A 15,804-nucleotide genomic window follows, 5' to 3' on the forward strand; every position below is an offset into this window, starting at 1 on the left:
AATAAAATATCTGTGGACGATGAGTTCAAATATGCCGCTGCTACTGTATAGAGCTGCTCACAGAGTTCACCGACAATAGCCTGGCCCCTCCCCTACGCGTGACGGCACCGGGACTCCGTGGCTTCCTCAGTGCGATTTGGCACTGCGTTACTTCAACTGACAATTGCGCGGTCGTGCAACGCTGTACCCAAATAAAATTGATGTCCTTTTTGGACCCCCAAAGTGTAAAAAATGTCAGTCAGGAGTCCGATCTGTCCGCCGCAATGTTGCAGTCCCCCAAAGAAAATCGCAGATCGCCGCCATTACTAGTTAAAAAAATCAATAAAAACGACAGAAATCTTTCCCTTAGTTAGTAAACGCAATAACTTTTGCGCAAACCAATCAAAATACGCTTACTGCGATTTTTTTTCACCAAAAATATGTAGCAGAAAACAAATTGGCCTAAAATGTTAAAAAATTTAGATTTTTACTTTTTTTTTGGGGGAATTTCATATTAAAAAAATTGAAAAATATTGTTATTTTTTCAAAATTGATTCTCTTTTTTGTTTATAGCGCAAAAAAATAAAAATCGCACAGGTGATCAAATACCATAAAAAGAAAGCTCTGTTTGTGGGGGGGGGGGGGGGGGGGAAGGACGTCAATTTCATTTGGATACAGCGTCCCACGACTGCGCAATTGTCCGTTAAAGTCACACGGTGCCGAATTGCAAAATAGGGCCTGGTCTTTGAGCAGCCAAATCCTCCAGTGTACATTACAGGAAGGTTGATGAAGCCCTCTATGGATGAGTCTGCTGCACATTCAGTGATGGCAGAGGTCCACCAGGGGGAGCAGCGATGGAACAGACCCACTAGGAGGCGCAGTGATGGCACAGGTCCACCAGGGGGAGCAGCGGAGCAGATATAAAGTTTGGTGTACAAAGTTTGCTGCTTCCTGTCTGAACTTTGGACTTGTGCTGATTGGACGGCTGCAGAGACAGGTAAGTTCCCTCCTCACCTGTCATTAATTATCAATCCTAATGTGGGGGAAACATTGACATGTACATACAGAGAGAGAAGACTGTGAGCAGTGGCTGCTGCTGGTGCAGAGCATTACTCCATGTAGAAGATAGGATCTGGGCAGTGTCTGCAGAGCATTGCATTATGTACAGGATAGGATCTGGGCAGTGTCTGCAGAGCATTGCACCATGTACAGGGTAGGATCTGGGCAGTGTCTGCAGAGCATTGCACCATGTACAGGGTAGGATCTGGGCAGTGTCTGCAGAGCATTGCACCATGTACAGGGTAGGATCCGGGCAGTGTCTGCAGAGCATTGCATTATATACAGGATAGGATCTGGGCAGTGTCTGCAGAGCATTGCACCATGTACAGGGTAGGATCTGGGCAATGTCTGCAGATAATGGCAGAGCTTGTTCTCCTCTGTGGAACTACAACTCCCAGCATGGCTGTGGCAGGTTATACAGTGAGGTGACTGCGCAGAGTCTGAGTTGTGTAATGTGTATTTTGGTAAACATTGCAAATCCTCATTTCACTTGTCCTTTGGTTGAACTTTGATGTCTGATTATATATGGAACCTCCCACTCTGATTATATATGGGACCTCCCACTCTCAGCTTAATTATATATGGGACCGCCTACTCTGATTATATATGGGACCTCCCACTCTCAGCTTAATTATATATGGGACCACCTACTCTGATTATATATCAGACCTCCCGATCTTAATATATATGAAACCTCCCACTTTCAGCTTAATTATATATAGAACTGCCCACTTTGATTATTTATGGGACCTCCCACTCAGCCTGATTATATATAGGACCTCCTACTCTGATTATATACGGAGCTGTCCACTCTCAACATTAAATATAGCTCCCACTCTGATTATATAAAGGACCTCCCAGCCTGATTATACATGGAACCACCCACTCTCAGCCTGATTATACATGGAACCGCCCACTCTCAGCCTCATTATACATGGAACCGCCCACTCTCAGCCTGATTATACATGGAACCGCCCACTCTCAGCCTGATTATACATGGAACCGCCCACTCTCAGCCTGATTATACATAGAACCGCCCACTCTCAGCCTGATTATACGTGGAACCGCCCACTCTCAGCCTGATTATACATGGAACCGCCAACTCTCAGCCTGATTATACATGGAAACGCCTACTCTCAGCCTGATTATACATGGAACCGCCCACTCTCAGCCTCATTATACATGGAACCGCCAACTCTCAGCCTGATTATACATGGAAACGCCCACTCTCAGCCTCATTATACATGGAACCGCCCACTCTCAGCCTGATTATACATGGAACCGCCCACTCTCAGCCTGATTATACATGGAACCACCCACTCTCAGCCTGATTATACATGGAACCGCCCACTCTCAGCCTGATTATACATGGAAACGCCTACTCTCAGCCTGATTATACATGGAACCGCCCACTCTCAGCCTCATTATACATGGAACCGCCAACTCTCAGCCTGATTATACATGGAAACGCCCACTCTCAGCCTCATTATACATGGAACCGCCCACTCTCAGCCTGATTATACATGGAAACGCCCACTCTCAGCCTGATTATACATGGAACCACCCACTCTCAGCCTGATTATACATGGAACCGCCCACTCTCAGCCTGATTATACATGGAACCGCCCACTCTCAGCCTGATTATACATGGAACCGCCCACTCTCAGCCTGATTATACATGGAACCGCCAACTCTCAGCCTGATTATACATGGAAACGCCTACTCTCAGCCTGATTATACATGGAACCGCCCACTCTCAGCCTCATTATACATGGAACCGCCAACTCTCAGCCTGATTATACATGGAAACGCCCATTCTCAGCCTCATTATACATGGAACCGCCCACTCTCAGCCTCATTATACATGGAACCGCCCACTCTCAGCCTGATTATACATGGAACCGCCAACTCTCAGCCTGATTATACATGGAAACGCCCACTCTCAGCCTGATTATACATGGAACCGCCCACTCTCAGCCTGATTATACATGGAACCGCCCACTCTCAGCCTGATTATACATGGAACCGCCAACTCCTCCAGGATGGTACATCAATACCTGCCATTGCTAGAAGGTCTCAAGAGCATGCAGGAGATTCTAGGAGAGCTGGACAGGGCCGTAGAAGGTCCTTAACCCATCAGCAGGACCGGTATCTGCTCCTTTATGCAAGAAGGAACAGGATGAGCACTGCCAGAGCCCTACAAAATGACCTCCAGCAGCCACTGATGTGAATGTCTCTGACCAAACAATCAGAAACAGACTTCATGAAGGTGACCTGAGGGCCCGACATCCTCTAGTGGGCGCTGTGCTCACTGCCCCACACTGTGGAGCTCGACTGGCATTTTCCATTGAACACCAGAATTGGCAGCTCCACCACTGGCACCCTGTGCTTCTCACAGATGAGAGCAGATTCACCCTGAGCACATGTGACAGACATGAAAGGGTCTGAAGATGCCGTGGAGAACGTTATGCTGCCTGTAACATCGTTCAGCATGACCAGTGTGGTGGTGGTCAGTGATGGTCTGGGGAGGAATATCCATGGAGGGACACACAGACCTCTACAGGCTAGACAATGGCACCCTGACTGCCATTAGGTATTGGGATGAAAACTTTGGACCCATTGTCAGACCCTACGCTGGTGCAGTGGGTCCTGGGTTCCTCCTGGTGCACAACAATGCCCGGCCTCATGTGGTGAGAGTATGCAGCCAGTTCCTGGAGGATGAAGGAATGTATACCATTGAATGGCCCCCACGCTCACCTGACCTAAATCCAATAGAACATCTCTGGGCAGTGGCGGCCTGTGCATAGGGGGCGCCAGGGCGCCGCCCCCCCCCCCTAAAAAAAGAAAAGAAAAAAAAAAATTAAAAAAAAAAAAAAAAAAAAAAATTACAAAAAATCGATAAAGTTTTCAAAAAAAAAAAAAATTGTGTTCGCCGGCCTATGTGGAGGCTGTGGGGGGGTGGGGTTTACGACCCAGAAGAGGCGCCGATTGGCTGCCTTCTGGGGCGTAACCTGGGCGCAGGGTACAGCGCTAGGAAACCCCCACTTTCGGAATGTCCTGGCTGTGATTGGTCCAGTCTCCAGCCTGGACCAATCATCATCCAGGACATCCGATGCTGACCCGTGACCCCGCTGACGTCGCGTACGTCAGTCACGAGTCAGTGCGGTGGACGGATGGGCACAGCAGAGCGGAGCGGACTCAGAGTCAGCGGAGACTCGGAGAGCAGACCGGACACCGGAATCGGCTTCAGAGAGACGGACGACCCGACCAGGCAGTCACCTCACCAGGCCGCAGCCGCGCAGCGTCTCCAGAGGAGTGGAGGTCATCTGGACTGGAAGAGAAGACTCGATCACCACCGGTAAGTGAGCTGTGGCGCTCTGCAATCATTGGGGGACAATGCTGGCACTCTGCAATCATTGGGGGACAAAGCTGTGGCGCTCTGCAATCATTGGGGTACAATGCTGGCACTCTGCAATCATTGGGGGACAATGCTGTGGCGCTCTGCAATCATTGGGGTACAATGCTGTGGCACTCTGCAATCATTGGGGGACAATGCTGTGGCGCTCTGCAATCATTGGGGGACAATGCTGGCACTCTGCAATCATTGGGGGACAATGCTGGCACTCTGCAATCATTGGGGGACAATGCTGTGGCACTCTGCAATCATTGGGGGACAAAGCTGTGGCACTCTGCAATCATTGGGGGACAAAGCTGTGGCACTCTGCAATCATTGGGGTACAATGCTGTGGCACTCTGCAATCATTGGGGTACAATGCTGTGGCACTCTGCAGTGATTGGGGTACAATACTGTGGCGCTCTGCAGTGATTGGGGACAATGCTGTGGCGCTCTGCAGTGATTGGGAACAATGCTGTGGCGCTCTGCATTGAAAGGGGCTCGCACGCTTAACTCTGCATTGATGGGGGCACGGAACAGTTGCATTGAAGGGGGCACGCACGCTGAACTCTGCATTGTGGGGGCACAGAACAGTGTTTATTGCATTGAAGGGGGCACAGCACAGTGTTTATTGCATTGAAGGGGGCACAGCACATTGTTCATTGCATTGAAGGGGGCACAGCACAGTTGCATTGAAGGGGGCACAGCACAGTTGCATTGAAGGGGGCATGCACGCTGAACTCTGCATTGTGGGGGCACAGCACAGTGTTTATTGCATTGAAGGGGGGCACAGCACAGTGTTTATTGCATTGAAGGGGGCATAGCACAGTGTTTATTGCATTGTGGGGGCACAGCACAGTGTTTATTGCATTGAAGGGGGCACAGCACAGTGTTTATTGCATTGAAGGGGGCACAGCACAGTGTTTATTGCATTGAAGGGGGCACAGCACAGTGTTTATTGCATTGAAGGGGGCACAGCACAGTGTTTATTGCATTGAAGGGGGCATGCACGCTGAACTCTGCATTGTTGGGGCACAGCACAGTGTTCATTGCATTGAAGGGGGCACAGAACAGTGTTTATTGCATTGAAGGGGGCACAGCACAGTGTTCATTGCATTGAAGGGGGCACAGCACAGTTGCATTGAAGGGGGCACAGCACAGTGTTCATTGCATTGAAGGGGGCACAGCACAGTTGCATTGAAGGGGGCATGCACGCTGAACTCTGCATTGTTGGGGCACAGCACAGTGTTCATTGCATTGAAGGGGGCACAGAACAGTGTTTATTGCATTGAAGGGGGCACAGCACAGTGTTTATTGCATTGAAGGGGGCACAGCACAGTTGCATTGAAGGGGGCACACACGCTGAACTCTGCATTGTGGGGGCACAGCACAGTGTTTATTGCATTGAAGGGGGCACAGCACATTGTTCATTGCATTGAAGGGGGCACAGCACAGTTGCATTGAAGGGGGCACAGCACATTGTTCATTGCATTGAAGGGGGCACAGCACAGTTGCATTGAAGGGGGCATGCACGCTAACTCTGCATTGTGGGGGCACAGCACAGTGTTCATTGCATTGAAGGGGGCACAGCACAGTGTTTATTGCATTGAAGGGGGCACAGCACAGTGTTTATTGCATTGAAGGGGGCACAGCACATTGTTCATTGCATTGAAGGGGGCACAGCACAGTTGCATTGAAGTGGGCATGCACGCTGAACTCTGCATTGTGGGGGCACAGCACAGTGTTTATTGCATTGAAGGGGGCACAGCACAGTGTTTATTGCATTGAAGGGGGCATAGCACAGTGTTTATTGCATTGTGGGGGCACAGCACAGTGTTCATTGCATTAAAGGGGGCACAGCACAGTGTTTATTGCATTGAAGGGGGCACAGCACAGTGTTTATTGCATTGAAGGGGGCACAGCACAGTGTTTATTGCATTGAAGGGGGCACAGCACAGTGTTAATTGCATTGAAGGGGGCATATCACAGTGTTAATTGCATTGAAGGGGGCACAGAACAGTGTTTATTGCATTGAAGGGGGCACAGCACAGTGTTTATTGCATTGAAGGGGGCATGCACGCTGAACTCTGCATTGTTGGGGCACAGCACAGTGTTCATTGCATTGAAGGGGGGCACAGCACAGTGTTCATTGCATTGAAGGGGGCACAGAACAGTGTTTATTGCATTGAAGGGGGCACAGAACAGTGTTTATTACATTGAAGGGGGCACAGCACAGTGTTTATTGCATTGAAGGGGGCATAGCACAGTGTTTATTGCATTGTGGGGGCACAGCACAGTGTTCATTGCATTGAAGGGGGCACAGCACAGTGTTTATTGCATTGAAGGGGGCACAGCACAGTGTTTATTGCATTGAAGGGGGCACAGCACAGTGTTTATTGCATTGAAGGGGGGCACAGCACAGTGTTTATTGCATTGAAGGGGGCACAGCACAGTGTTTATTGCATTGAAGGGGGCACAGCACAGTGTTTATTGCATTGAAGGGGGCACAGAACAGTGTTTATTGCATTGAAGGGGGCACAGAACAGTGTTTATTGCATTGAAGGGGGCACAGCACAGTGTTTATTGCATTGAAGGGGGCATAGCACAGTGTTTATTGCATTGTGGGGGCACAGCACAGTGTTCATTGCATTGAAGGGGGCACAGCACAGTGTTTATTGCATTGAAGGGGGCACAGCACAGTGTTTATTGCATTGAAGGGGGCACAGCACAGTGTTTATTGCATTGAAGGGGGCACAGCACAGTTGCATTGAAGGGGGCATGCACGCTAACTCTGCATTGTGGGGGCACAGCACAGTGTTCATTGCATTGAAGGGGGCACAGCACAGTGTTTATTGCATTGAAGGGGGCACAGCACAGTGTTTATTGCACTGAAGGGGGCACAGCACAGTGTTTATTGCATTGAAGGGGGCACAGCACATTGTTCATTACATTGAAGGGGGCACAGCACATTGTTCATTGCATTGAAGGGGGCACAGCACAGTTGTATTGAAGGGGGCACGCACGCTGAACTCTGCATTGGGGGGGCACAGCACAGTGTTTATTGCATTGAAGGGGGCATAGCACAGTGTTCATTGCATTGAAGGGGGCACAGCACAATGTTCATTGCATTGAAGGGGGCACGCACGCTGAACTCTGCATTGAAGGGGGCATGTACGCTGGTCACTGCATTGAAAGGGGGCATATACCATCTCCTGTACCATGACCCGTGACATGCCTATACCATATCTGTGCCATGCCTATACCATCTCCTGTACCATCACTTGTGCCATGCCTGTACCATCACCTATGCCATGCCTATACCATCACCTGTGCCATGCCTATACCATGACTTCAAAGTCACGCAATTTTTTACTGCGTTTTTTGACGCGAAGCAATACCTATTACATTTTTCTTTTTGCGCCCCCCCAAAAATTTTGAGCACCAGCCGCCACTGTCTCTGGGACATTATGTTTCCGTCCATCCGATGCCTCCAGGTTGCACCTCAGTCTGTTCAGGAGCTCAGTGATGCCCTGGTCCAGATCTGGGAGAAAATATCCCAGGACACCATCCATCCTCTCATCAGGAGCATGTCCTGACGTTGTCAGGCATGCATACATGCACGTGGGGGCCATACAAACTACCAGGGGCTGTCCAGCTCTCCCAGAGTAACTGCCTGTCTCCTGGAATCTCCTCCATGCTCCTGAGACTGTGCTGGGAGACACAGCAAACCTTCTGGCAATGGGAGGTATTGATGAGCCACCCTGGAGGAGTTGGACTGCCTGTGCAACCTCTATAGGGTCCAGGTATCTCCTCCTGCTACCAGTAGTGACACTGACCCCAGCCAAATGCAAAACTAGTGACAAACAGTCAGAAAAGATGAGTGAGAAAAAAGTCAGTGGCCTCCCCCTTTAAAACCATTCCTGTTTTGGAGGTCGTCTCATTGTTGCCCATCTAGTGCACATGTTGTTAATTTCATTAAAGCAGCTGAAACTGATTAACAACCCCCTCTGCTACGTAACTGACCAGATCAATATTCTAGGTGTTTACCTGACTTGATGCTATACTCTGATTAAAAATCAGCTGTATCGTCTTTCTGAGTATCCGGGTCGGTCAGTGGAGCACAGAGACCTCCCACCGCCTCCGACACCCAATACAAAGGAATCCGGACGGATCGATTGCACTGAAACTTTCTTTTCACACGTTACGAAACGGCCATTGTGTGCCGGGGGGGGGGGGGGGCGATGTTCTCTCTGTTCCAGAGTGAGGTGTTCCAGTATAGTCTGGCAGGATCATTCGGGGCCGATTCACACCGGACCGGTCCACTGCGGTACAACGAACGCACCACAACAACCAAAAAACAGGCGTGCAGAATTTTCCACACCGCAACGCATGGTGTTACTGGAGAGTGCATTGGGGTCACGTGCAAAAGGAATGGCGCTGCATCGCGTCAATGTACATAACGCGTGTCGGGGGCCAAGCCTGTGATTTTTATCCGGGGGCTCATTTACACCGTACAACGTATAACGAATACCATCTAAAGCATGTACAATATAAATGTGCGCGGCAGAACGCAATGCAACTCTCACTTTTTTTTGCCTTTTTTTTTTTTCTATGGCAATTCTACAACAAATCACAAAATGCTGCGCTAAAAAAAGAATGTGTCCAATTTTTTATTTTTTTTTTGCAGCACGCACCAACGCAGAATGACAGTGTGAACGGAAGCCACGGGGCATGAGGCAGATTGCCGCGTTCTTGCATCGGGGTTGCTTTGGGAAACGATGCTCAATGCAAACCTAACGGTGCGGATGTGAATGAGCCCCAAGAGCATGGTCAAGTCTAAGGGGGTGCTGGGGTGGCCTGCGCCCACCCAGATTTCAGCTGTGCCCCCCCCCCCAAAGCTCCCTTCCATCCTCTGCCCCCCCCCCCATATAGTTTACTGCACCCTTACATCAGACAGGCTAGATCCAGCACTGCCCAAGAGTTGGAGAAATGCCACTGCTCTTACCGCGTCCACCCAGCGCCAAAACTAGGGGGGGGCAGTGGGGGGCACATGCCCCAGGTGACGCATCTAGGGGGTGTCGCCCCAATCTGCACTGGGCACCGCTGCTCTAAGGGTGTCACTGCCACCCGATCAAGTGTAATGGAAAGGCAGCGCCCACTTTATAGTTTGCCAAATACTGTAGAATCAAATAGGAGGGAGACCGCACAGATGCACTAAAACTGAATCGCTCTGCTCTTAAAAACCCACCCGCCCACTTGCGCAAAGTGGAGGAGGACCTGGACTGAGGGGAGTGCAGAGGAGGCCCTGACCTGGGGGGGCACAGAGGAGACCCTGGACTTAGGGAATGCAGAGGAGGCCCTGGTCGGTCTGGGGGGGGGGGGGGTGGAGAGGATACCGTGGCCCAGAGGGGGGGGGGGGTTGCAGAGGAGGCCCTGACCTGGGGGGGTGAAGAGGAGGTCCTGACCTGATGGAGCACAGAGGGGACCCTAGACTGTGGGAGGTGGTGCAGAGGAGGCCCTAGACTGGGGGGGGGGGAGATGGCCCTGACCTTGGGTGGCACAGAGGAGATGCTGGATTTTGAGGGGGGTGCAGAGGAGACCCCAGGCTGGGGGGGGGGTGTGCAGAGGAGACTCTGGACTGGGAGGTACAGAGGAGACCCTGGACTGGGGGGGGGGGTGCAGAGGAAGTGCTAAACTGAGGGGGGGGGTGAAAAAAAAATAACCATCCCGGGTTGCCAGATGTGCTAGATACGCCAGTGCGTCCACCTGTTGTGTGCAGTCTGCGTTATTGAAGGATTTACTATAACATTGCAGTTTAGATCAGAGGTGTCAACTCCAAGGGCCAGCTGTATCTGTAATGCTAAATGTCCAGAGTATCCCAATCCCCTTACATCAGATGTCAAGAGCCCCCCCCCTTACATCAAAGTGCACCCCTTACCTTGTGTTGCTGCTGGGAAGAAGCTGGGGCAGAGCTGGGAAGTAGTAGGTGCAGGGTTATGAGGAGGTCTAAAGGAGGGCTGGAGCTCTAGGAGAGGTGCAAGGGCCACATGAAATGTCCTTGAGGGCCTGATTCGGCCCGCGGGCCTTGTGTTTGATCATCAAGTCTGCCCTCTGGTGTTTTAAAGCAGAACTACAGCAGACTAAAACCGACCCTCAACCACTTCTTCATTGTGCGTCTGCAGTTAAAAAAGATTTGTCTCATCTACAAAGATAAATCTGTCTCTTTATCTGGCCAGGATTACACACATTGGCACTACGAAGACCCAAAACTGACGCAAAGCCGGATTTGCATTGAATTGCTGGATTTGGGACGTTGCCCTGCGCTGACCTCCATTGTTGATCTGTTTATGGCGTTGGGTGTGCCCATTTGTTGTCATTTCTCCCCTTTCACACACATAGAGTTTGTTTTTAAAGTGATTGTAAACCATCACCTTGTAAAACAACCCAGTAAGTTTAAAAATCAAATGAAAGGCAAACATTTGTGGATAGATATTAAAAACATTATAAATACCTTTTTTTTTTTTTTTACATTCCCTCTGTTCTCAGCTGCATAAGAGCTGGGGGGAGAAGAAGCAGCAGCAGACTGATCTTCCCAGTGAATGGCTGTGCAGTGGAGGCATGTCAGGACAAGTCTGATCATTGGAAGAGAGCAGGCTGAGTTCCCAGCACAGCTAGAGAACTGACCACGCTGTGCTCTCCTGCTTAGTGTGGTCAGTTATTAATAGGAAAGCAGAGGGACTGGCAGGAACACCGGAGATTTCACAGGAAGGAAGCAATACAAAGAGAACGGGAGACTTCCTCATACCAGTACACGGTGCAGCAGCCACATATCAGGAATATGAAGTGTTGGGGGTAACAAACGCTTTAAGGTTGTTATCTGTGTGAATAGCTGATTGGCCGGCGTGATAAGATCCCCGCCTCCTCCTGTCCATCCAGATAATGGTGGTTTGGAGCGCCGGGGCCATCGCTTCATTGGCTTGCTCTGAGTTGGAACAATGTTTAGAGAAGATATAAAGTATCGGATCACCAGAGACGGATGACATCAGTGCGGCACGAGGCACCACAGAGCTCCCGCTTTAAAGGGTATCTGTCAGGATAGATCAATGGTCTGCCAACTGTGACCTATGGGCCACATCCGGCCCCCTACAAGATTTTATGCAGCCCACAGCTAGGGTCAGTGGTGTATCCGTAATGTGTGCAGGTCAAGGATTAAAGAGGTTGTAAACCCACTTCACAAACTTTTACCTATAGGTGCTATAAATATCTCCTAAACTTGTACCGTTTAGGAGATATTTAGAGTGCATACTGCCGATGACATCATCAGCGCATGCGCTCTGAAGGAACGAGCACCCGTGCCGTTCCTTCAGAGTCCTATGCCGTGAACGGCGGGGGCTTCGTTTTAAGGCAAGTACTTCATAATGAGCTAGTATGCGTTGCATACTAGCTCATTATGCCTTTTCTCTTTACAGGGCTTTTTATTTCTTGTTTTTTTTTTGAGTGACTTTACTTCCTCTTTAAGGTCAGCAGAGGCTGCCTAGGGTCTCTGCTTCATCTCCTGCTATGTAATGGGGGACTCTGATGTATAGGATACTTTGATAGAGACCCTGATGTAAGGGGGCATTCTGATGTGGACTTTGATACAAGGGGGCTGTAATGTAAGAGGACTCTGATGAGGACCCTGATGTAAGGGGGATATCTGATGTGGACTTTGATACAAGGGGGCTGTAAAGTAAGAGGACTATGATGTAAGGGGGGGGGACCCTGATGGAAGAGGGGTCTCTGATGTAAGGGGGGACTCTCATGAAGGACCTGATGTAAGGGAGGACCCTAATGTGGTCTTTGATTCAAGGGGGGGGGGGGGCTGTCATTTAAGGGGACTCTGATGTGGACCCTGATCTAAGGGGGGATTCTGATGGGGACCCTGGTGTAAGAGGGGGGACTCTGTTGGGGACTGGAAGATGTTCTGAATCAAGAACCCTGGCAGGAGTCATGTGATTTCCCATTCAATGCCATAATCGGCTGACATTTTTTGGGTCTTCTCTGATACAGTTAGTCCCCTATGTCCGATAAACTGCAGCAGCCAATGGGAGAGTCTTACTACATGAGGGAGATGCGCACACTGGGGGGGGGGGGGGGGGCGGGTTTGGAGGGGGCTCTTCTCAGTGCTGATAATAAAAGTAACATTTTGGAGTCCATTTGTAGAAAACAAAAAAAAAATCGCTGTAAAAATGTGACAAACATTTGCAGCAAGAAGAAAATTGCTCCATGTTGTGTAATCTGATTATTTCCTGTGATTGTAAGCGCCACCTAATGGCCATAATAAGGCTTTTTCAGGGACTATTACTGCATTCTGGTCACTAGATGGCGCTTTCCTAAGTGACACAAGTGTTCATTCTTCCCTCTTTCAGGGCCCAGCAGACATGGCGGAGGTCCAGATACGGGAAGGATCGGTCAGCACCTCAGGACAGACCTTGTTTTACCGTGAGGCGGTCCCGCCGCAGCCGCCAAGCACCCCCAAACCCCCCGTCCTTCTCCTGCATGGAATTAGGTTCTCATCCCAGACATGGCTGGAGCTCGGGACGCTCAACAAACTGGCCGCCGCCGGACACCGAGCCGTCGCCATCGACCTGCCCGGTGCGTAGAGAATTTCCTGTGTTTTTATCCTTTTAAAAACTTTGCAAGTTCAGAACAATATCTGGTGACCTTCCAGAAATCTCCCAACTTCCTGCAGTGAGGTGACAACTCTGACAACGCTGCACTGAAATCCCCTGCAGTGTTGTCAGCCCCGCCCACCTTTTTCCCAGCAGCACTGGGCTTTCTGTACAGCACTGCGGTATATGTCAGAGCTATATAAATGTATAATAATAATAGTGTGTGACTGTGGGGGGACATTAGAGTGTTAGCTCCTCTGGTACAGAGACTGATGTGACTGTGGGGGGACATTAGAGTGTAAGCTCCTCTAGTACAGAGACTGATGTGACTGTGGGGGGACATTAGAGTGTAAGCTCCTCTGGTACAGAGACTGATGTGACTGTGGGGGGACATTAGAGTGTAAGCTCCTCTGGTACAGAGACTGATGTGACTGTGGGGGGACATTAGAGTGTAAGTTCCTCTGGTACAGAGACTGATGTGACTGTGGGGGGACATTAGAGTGTAAGCTCCTCTGGTACAGAGACTGATGTGACTGTGGGGGGACATTAGAGTGTAAGTTCCTCTGGTACAGAGGCTGATGTGACTGGCTCAGTGATCTCTGTACAGCGCTGTGAAATATGTCAGAGCTATATAACATAACAATAATAATCATCTTCTTTTGATTTCCTCTCTGGGCAGGATTGGGCCGCTCCAAGGATGCTGTGGCCCCGTGTCCCCTGGCAGAACCGGCCCCAGCCTCCTTCTTACAGGAAGTGCTTGACTCTTTGAATTTGGCCCCTGCAGTTATAATAAGCCCCTCCCTCAGCGGCATGTACTCTCTTCCCCTCCTCCTCCAAAACCCACAGAGCATCGCAGCCTATGTGCCCGTCGCGCCCATCTGCACAGACAAGTTCTCCGCTCAGGACTATGGCCACGTTCAGGTAAAGAGCACCGATTGCTATTTTCTCTCCAGGTCGAATCTTCATCTTAGAGTGGGAAAATACCTCATTATGGCCACTAGATGGTGCTGATGTCCATAGTAAATAAGTATTTATTTTCTATAATCATCACCCCCTCCTAGTGGCCATAATATGGTATTTTCATGTTTCACTCTATGAAGCGCATTCAACCTGGAGAGAAAATAACTTAATAAAACTTGACCTGATGACAGAACGAATGTACATGCAGTTTAAGAGGATGAACAGCTTGAAATTGTTTTGGGTTTTTTTTTTTTTTTTTTTTTTTTTAAATATAATGAATACACCTCTTAACCCGGTGCTAAATCATTAATAGATTTCCTGATTCTGGGTCAGGGTTTTGTGTGTAGCAGAGCAGCTACCTTGCTGCGATCTATTGAAGTCATTGGTTTGAGCCAAACTTTTGTAAAAAAGTCAAATATAAAAAGAATTTAAGAGCATTTATTCTTAATATTTTTTATTTTTCTCTTCTTTCTGTGTAAGTCATAGGGCTGACCAAAGAGGAAAAGGGAAACATTTTATTATAACTTTGAGGTTCTTTTAAGGCCTTAAATTAGATTTTTACTCTTTTTCTTTATATATTAGGATTTATAAACCTTTGATGGTTTGATTGTTTATATGTACGTGTAATAATTTTTTTTTTTTTTTTTTAATAAATTCATATTAAACACAAAGTCATTAGTTTGAGCCAACTTTTGTAAAAAAAAAGTGAAGTATGTGTATTCTTGAAGGGTGTATTAACACTAAGATTATATATGTTAGGATATGGTTGTACAATAGCTTTTAATTATATTGTTTATATGTACGAAAAAATATTTTTTTTTTTTTTTGATAAAAAAACAAAATTAAAAAAGGCAGACAGTCATTGTAAAATAAAATAAAAATATATGAAAATAATAAAAGAAAAAATGTAATTAATTAAAAGAAAAAAAAAAACCTCTTAGTGTCTGCTTTATAATGCTACAATAAGAACACTCTTTTGTACCTTAGGTTCGCACTCTGATCGTTTATGGGGATAAAGATGAGCAGCTGGGGGAGGTCTCGCTGAGGAACCTGAAGAATCTGACCAACCACCAGGTGTTTTGCATGAAGGGGGCGGGGCACGCCTGTTACCTGGATGACCCAGACACCTGGCATCGCGGCCTCTTGGAATTCCTCGCAAGCCTGAAATGAAGTTCCCAGAACATGGGCCGACCCGCTGTAATTCCATTGTGATTGTAGCGCCAGATTGAACGCTATAGACTGCCGGACCAAACGCTATAGACTGCTGTACTAAATATTGCAATAATAAATGAAATGCCCCCTCCAATCCTCTCCGCCTTTCTCTATATATTGCGACAGATCTTTCACACATTATAAAGTTTATTGCACAGGCTGATTACACGCAGACTCATTGAAATCCATTCTGTAGACATGATACAGCTTCTATCCTCACATCTATAGTGCAAAAAAATGATAATAGTGCTTTACAGAGAAGTTTAACCGTCAATATAGTTGTCTGCTCCGAAGAGCTTACAATCTTAAGACATAAGGCTGGATTCACAAAGCTTTAACACAAGTATCTTTATTTTAGCAAAGTGACGGTTATTTTCAAATCTTATTGGATTCTGCTAAAAATAACTGTCACTTTTTTTGAAACAAAGTATCCTTTTCCTGGTGTGTTCATTTTGTGAACCTGTCATGGGAATGAAATGATAAGGTTGGTGTAATAAGTCAGCAGCAGCCAGAACGAGATGTCAGCGGGTACCTCTCATCTTCACGAGA

At 48.3% G+C, this 15,804-nt stretch overlaps 1 protein-coding gene across 1 annotated transcript; it reads left to right on the forward strand.

Moving 5' to 3' along the window:
* The first annotated feature begins 825 nt into the window (after nt 1-825).
* LOC309561504 (putative protein-lysine deacylase ABHD14B) lies at nt 826-15,356 on the forward strand. Its single transcript, XM_082265458.1, has 4 exons — nt 826-976; nt 12,841-13,066; nt 13,763-14,004; nt 15,031-15,356. Exons 1-4 carry the CDS (start codon nt 863-865, stop codon nt 15,211-15,213), a joined length of 765 nt encoding a protein of 254 aa, XP_082121584.1. The 5' UTR covers nt 826-862; the 3' UTR covers nt 15,214-15,356.
* The last annotated feature ends 448 nt before the right edge of the window (nt 15,357-15,804 follow it).

The sequence above is a fragment of the Pelophylax lessonae genome (assembly GCF_965119305.1).
Source record: "Pelophylax lessonae genome assembly, chromosome: 8".
Classification (NCBI taxonomy): Eukaryota; Metazoa; Chordata; class Amphibia; order Anura; family Ranidae; genus Pelophylax; species Pelophylax lessonae.